Here is a 5,007-nt window from a genome sequence, read left to right as displayed (position 1 = left end):
TGTGGTAGACTTGTTATTTCAATCCTAGTTTAATTATGTAAAAAAGTCAAGTCATGCTCAAAACCTTTGTCCACCAAATACTCTTTTTTAACAATTAACAAGCTGAAGTATATAAGCAATTCAGCACTTTTAAAAATGTTAAAAAACAGTTTAACTTGAGTTTTTTTAAGCATTAAAAAAATTTAGTATTGTTATACACTGATTGTTTTTTAGTTATGCTTAAATGCCTATTTTTTTAACTTACTTTTATTCTTAACCAGAAATAAGCAAAGTTTAGGCCACATGCAACACATAAAGGGTAAAGTGCATGAAAGGTTAACCCTGTGGCCTACAAGCAAAAGAAATTTTTGAAACTTACACTATATGTTCTGGGATTTTAATTGCAAAGCTGCAAAAAACAAAAACGGTTCCAAGTATTTTTCAGTACAATTTCGAAACTTACTCTAGATATTTCGAGTCTGTAATGAAGAGTAAAAACAACAACTACATCCTTTTTTTTCAAAGTCTGGCTTGCTCCACTAAAAGCTGGCAGACCCCTGTTTTTGTTAATCTAGTTCTTTTATACAATGAAGTTTTATCTGGAAATCTAACTTTTTTTTTAAGTTTGTAAATTAATAAAAATTATCTGTTTTAGATTTTTCTAATAAATTTTTAAAAGGTGTTAACTGTTTTATATATAACATAAAACGCTTATAAAAATATTTTTAAATGAAAGCTTATGTTTTAACAGAAGTTTGAAAATGTGTTCTGTATTTGTAACAGTTGGTACAACACTATTTGAAGATTTAATAGAAGAAGTATCCTCTAAAGAATGTTTAAAAGTTTGTTTTATTAAATATTTACTAATGTAATTAACATTAACAAATTTTTATTTGGTTTAAAGAAGCAAAACAAAAGTTAATATTTTACTAAATCCTATTTATTTAAACTTTATAATTAGTTTATTGTTGTAGTTTGTTCTGTTTTTTTATACATCTATAAAAATAGTATTAACATAAAATTAGTTCTATTTATTTATACATATATATTCCTTAAGTATAGAGTAGTAAAACTTCGTAGCTACTGTGTTTTTATTTCTAAATAGTTAAAATATTAAAAACTTAACTGTTCTTTATGTAAAAACTAGTAATATTCTGGAGTTTTTGACAAACAGTAAAATTTAAATCAAAATTTATACATTAAAAAAAACTTAAGTTTGGTATTAACCTATTTCTTATAGACTTAGTTCTGTGAAATTTTTTTTATTCAAATTTAAGCATATTTTATTCAGTTATCTAAATTTTAATAACATGTAAAGTAGCATGAAATGATTCAGTAAAATAAAAAAAAAATATTGGCTTCTAATTTGTTGTGCTCAAAATATTTTGTTACTAAAAGCTTCTTTAAAATTATTAATCACAAAAGTTATTGACTATGAAATATTTCGTTTTGTTTCGTTTTATATTATTCTGTAAAATAAATAAAAACGTTTTTAGGCATTGCACAAAAGAGGTTATTCTAAACTATTAGTACAGTATGGCAAAGGTAAGGATGTGACCAACAAGATTGATGAAAATATTTCTGTTTCTTCTTATGATTTCAAACCAACTATACAGAGTGATATTAATAACGCAGATTTAGTTATCAGTCATGCAGGTTGTTAACTATGATTAAGCATATTAATAATAACCAAAAGTTTTGTTTTTTACAATGTTTATTTTAGTTGTTAAATTCAAAAGTTTTAAAGGTTTGTTGACTGATTTTATTAATTTCTTAAAACAAACACTTTCAAATTACATTTTATAATACTTTTTTTTTTGATAATCTGGTAGCTTTCAAAAAACTTAAGCTTATTAAAAGTCTAAATAAGTAAACAAACAGGTGCTGGTAGTTGTCTTGAGGTGTTGGAAGCAGGTAAGAAACTTTTGGTTGTTGTTAACGAGAAACTGATGGACAACCATCAGGTTGAGCTTGCAAAAAAGTTGCACGAGAACAACCATTTAAAATACTGCACTACTAGGTTAGCTTTTGAACATGATATACACAATTTGTGTTATTACCAAACTTAAAATTTGATTTTTAGTACAGATTTAATTTTTTTTTTTTAATGTTCAGTTTTCTAGTCAAGACCATAGAATCTATGAACTTACAGACTATTTTTGATTTTAAGCAAATTTTATGGACATTTCATTACCTTATAACTGCTTCTGAAGCTTAATACTAAATAACTAACATTAAAAAAAATTATTCACTAATATATGATTTGGATAGATTATTCTTTCTAAACTTGTTAAAGTATTTATAGCAATATATACTTTGCTAAAATAAAGATTTTTTTTGCAAAAATTTATTTCAAACCAAGAATTATATTAAAAAGAGTATAAACATATTTTATTTTTATAGTATTTTGATTATTAAAAACATTGTACGTTTTGATTTAGATTTTACAATTCATACACATAACAGATTTAATCAAAAACCAAGTTATTTTATTCAGTACTCTGGTCGAGACCATAGAAACTATGGATTTGTCCAGACTGCAACCCCTTCCACCACCCAAGTCTGAAGAGTGGGCGGATGATGTGTTGAAGCACCTTGGTGTGGGAAAGTACAGCACACAAGACAAACATTCAGGTTTCCCTCTTGTTTTACTTGCATGGATCCCAGTGAATTTACTGTTGCTATACATTATCTGGCAAAACTTTGTATAGTTTTAAAAATATTTCTTAGTTAAGTTTATTGTACATCAGGTAAGAAAATTTTTATATACTTAAACATCAAAAATGTTTAGTTTTTTAAAACAATTATCAGTTTATTTTGCATTTTTTTACATGAAAAAATGTATGCTTATAATTTTACTAACCTTTGTATTTTGAAAGTTACATAAGTGTAATTTTGTACCATAACTTTCAACAGACTCAAGTTTAAAAAAAAATAAATTAATAATATTAAAATAATGTTTTTTTTTGAGATTGTTAACTTAACTTGTGTTTGTCTTATTGTTTGTTTATAGTGCACAAAACTTATGGGAGTGATGCAATGCTTTTAATTTTTTATACATTCTACAATTACGTTTTAAATAGTTTCTATTTTATTTTTAGATAAAATTATAACTTTTAACATAAACATTTAAAAAAAATTTGCCTATCATTATGGATTTAGGGTAAGAGTATTTTATTTTTGCAGACTTGTTATATAAATGGCTAATTTTGTTAATCCTGGTAATCGCTTACCTAAGTTGTTATATTTTAAAATGAATGGGGCTAAAGCTTCCTATAAACATTTTTCTGAAATTTATTTTAAATAAAAATTTATATAATTTTTTTTAATTAGTAATAATTTACATTAAAATTTGTTTTAGTTTTATTGAATTTAAATTGTTTATAATAAAACTACTTAACTTTCTACGTTTTAGTGATGGTTTCAATTAATAATTTTAGTTAACATTTTTAAACTAATAATAAATAAATATATATTTGTTTTGTGAAGGACTATTATAAAATCTATTTAAAAGTTTTTTTTTTCAATTAGATTTTTAAAAGCTGTATCTACGAATTGAACCATACATGTTTTCGACTCGAAGTATTTTAATTTAAGTTTCAATATTTTCTAATCAATTGACATAATTATTTATTAAATATTTATAGCTATAATTTTTAGAATGTTGTATACAATTTTTTTTTTGCTAGTTTGCTTTAATATAAGATTTTTTTATGCAAACAGTTGTGTATTTTACATGGAAAAGCCTTTAACCACTTTGTAATTATTTTCTCATTGAATAAAGTTTTTTGAGGAAACGGTATTATTTTTATCATTATAACTTTTGTATAGATGATTGATTGTACGCGTTTATTGTTGACTTAACTTGATTAGAACAGGTTTGCCACAAAACCTATTAAGCTGGAATAACCTGGAATTTGATAAATTAAAAAAAAAACTGGAAAAGTAATTGTCCTAAGTTTTAAAATTTTGCTAGAAACTTAACAGTTAAAGTCAAAGCTGTATAGCTTTACAACCTCTAGATTGAAAAACAAACTTAAATTACCCCCTCTTTAGTGTTGATGCATTACTAATTATTGAAACTCTGTATTAATGTATTAAAACACAGCAAAATAAAATATTTGTATGTAAAACGTGTAAGTAAATAGTCTCTTTGTTTTATGTTTATTTGCACCTAAAATGTTTATATATTTATTGAACTTTCGGTTTTGAGAGAGTTGGTTTTTGAAACAAACTATCTTCTTAAATTATTTTAAACTTTGAGAAGTTCAAAAACAGAGCTAGTATAATTGAAAAACAGTTTAAGTACTACTTTTATTAAATTAAATAAAAGATACCTAAATGTAGTATATAAAAATTTGAAGTACTAAACTAAACAATAAATTAAATACATTATCGAAATTATTGTTAATAAAACATTGTACAACAAGCTTTGATATTTAAAAATGTAATAAATTAAAAAGTATAAAAAATATTCTTAATCTCAATGATTTTCAAATATATAATTATCATACAGCAATTTATTTACGACTTGAATTATTAAATTTAATTTAGAATTTCTTTCTCAGTTTAAATTATACAAATACTGAATTACGATAACAGACATTATTTTTTTTTTAACATTTGAACTGGACATAATGTAAGAAAATAAATGCACTTAAAAGGCCTGTATTTAGTGAAATTTTAATCAAATTTTAGGCCCAAAATAATAAAACGACAAAGTTTACTGAATGTAAATAGCTAAATTCGATATCGTTCTTATAATGAGTTACGTTAGTATTTTTTACACTCTTAAGCTTATTCATTAAATTTTTCTAAAGAAAACATTTTCAAAAACAGAGAAATGAGTGACGAAAAAGCCATAATTATAATTAATAATAAGCCACACTTATGTTAGTTTTAAATGCAGACTTAAAGTATATAAAAGTTAAAGTATATAAAGGCGCAAAATAAATTATCTCAGTCTTTGAGTTTTCCAATGAAGACTATTTACGAAAACAATCAAATTCAAATTTTTCATGAACTTGT

At 23.8% G+C, this 5,007-nt stretch overlaps 1 protein-coding gene across 1 annotated transcript; it reads left to right on the top strand.

Annotated features, from left to right (window-relative positions):
* The first annotated feature begins 594 nt into the window (after nucleotides 1-594).
* LOC145831022 (UDP-N-acetylglucosamine transferase subunit ALG13-like) lies at nucleotides 595-3,550 on the top strand. Its single transcript, XM_082938310.1, has 5 exons — nucleotides 595-602; nucleotides 731-821; nucleotides 1,476-1,635; nucleotides 1,861-1,999; nucleotides 2,477-3,550. Exons 2-5 carry the CDS (start codon nucleotides 741-743, stop codon nucleotides 2,688-2,690), a joined length of 594 nt encoding a protein of 197 aa, XP_082794436.1. The 5' UTR covers nucleotides 595-602; nucleotides 731-740; the 3' UTR covers nucleotides 2,691-3,550.
* The last annotated feature ends 1,457 nt before the right edge of the window (nucleotides 3,551-5,007 follow it).

The sequence above is a fragment of the Thalia democratica genome, chromosome 1 (assembly GCF_965202585.1).
Source record: "Thalia democratica chromosome 1, ktThaDemo2.hap1.1, whole genome shotgun sequence".
NCBI lineage: Eukaryota > Metazoa > Chordata > Thaliacea > Salpida > Salpidae > Thalia > Thalia democratica.
Note: the sequence above shows the minus strand (reverse complement) of the source record. Positions and strands in the feature narration are given on the sequence as shown.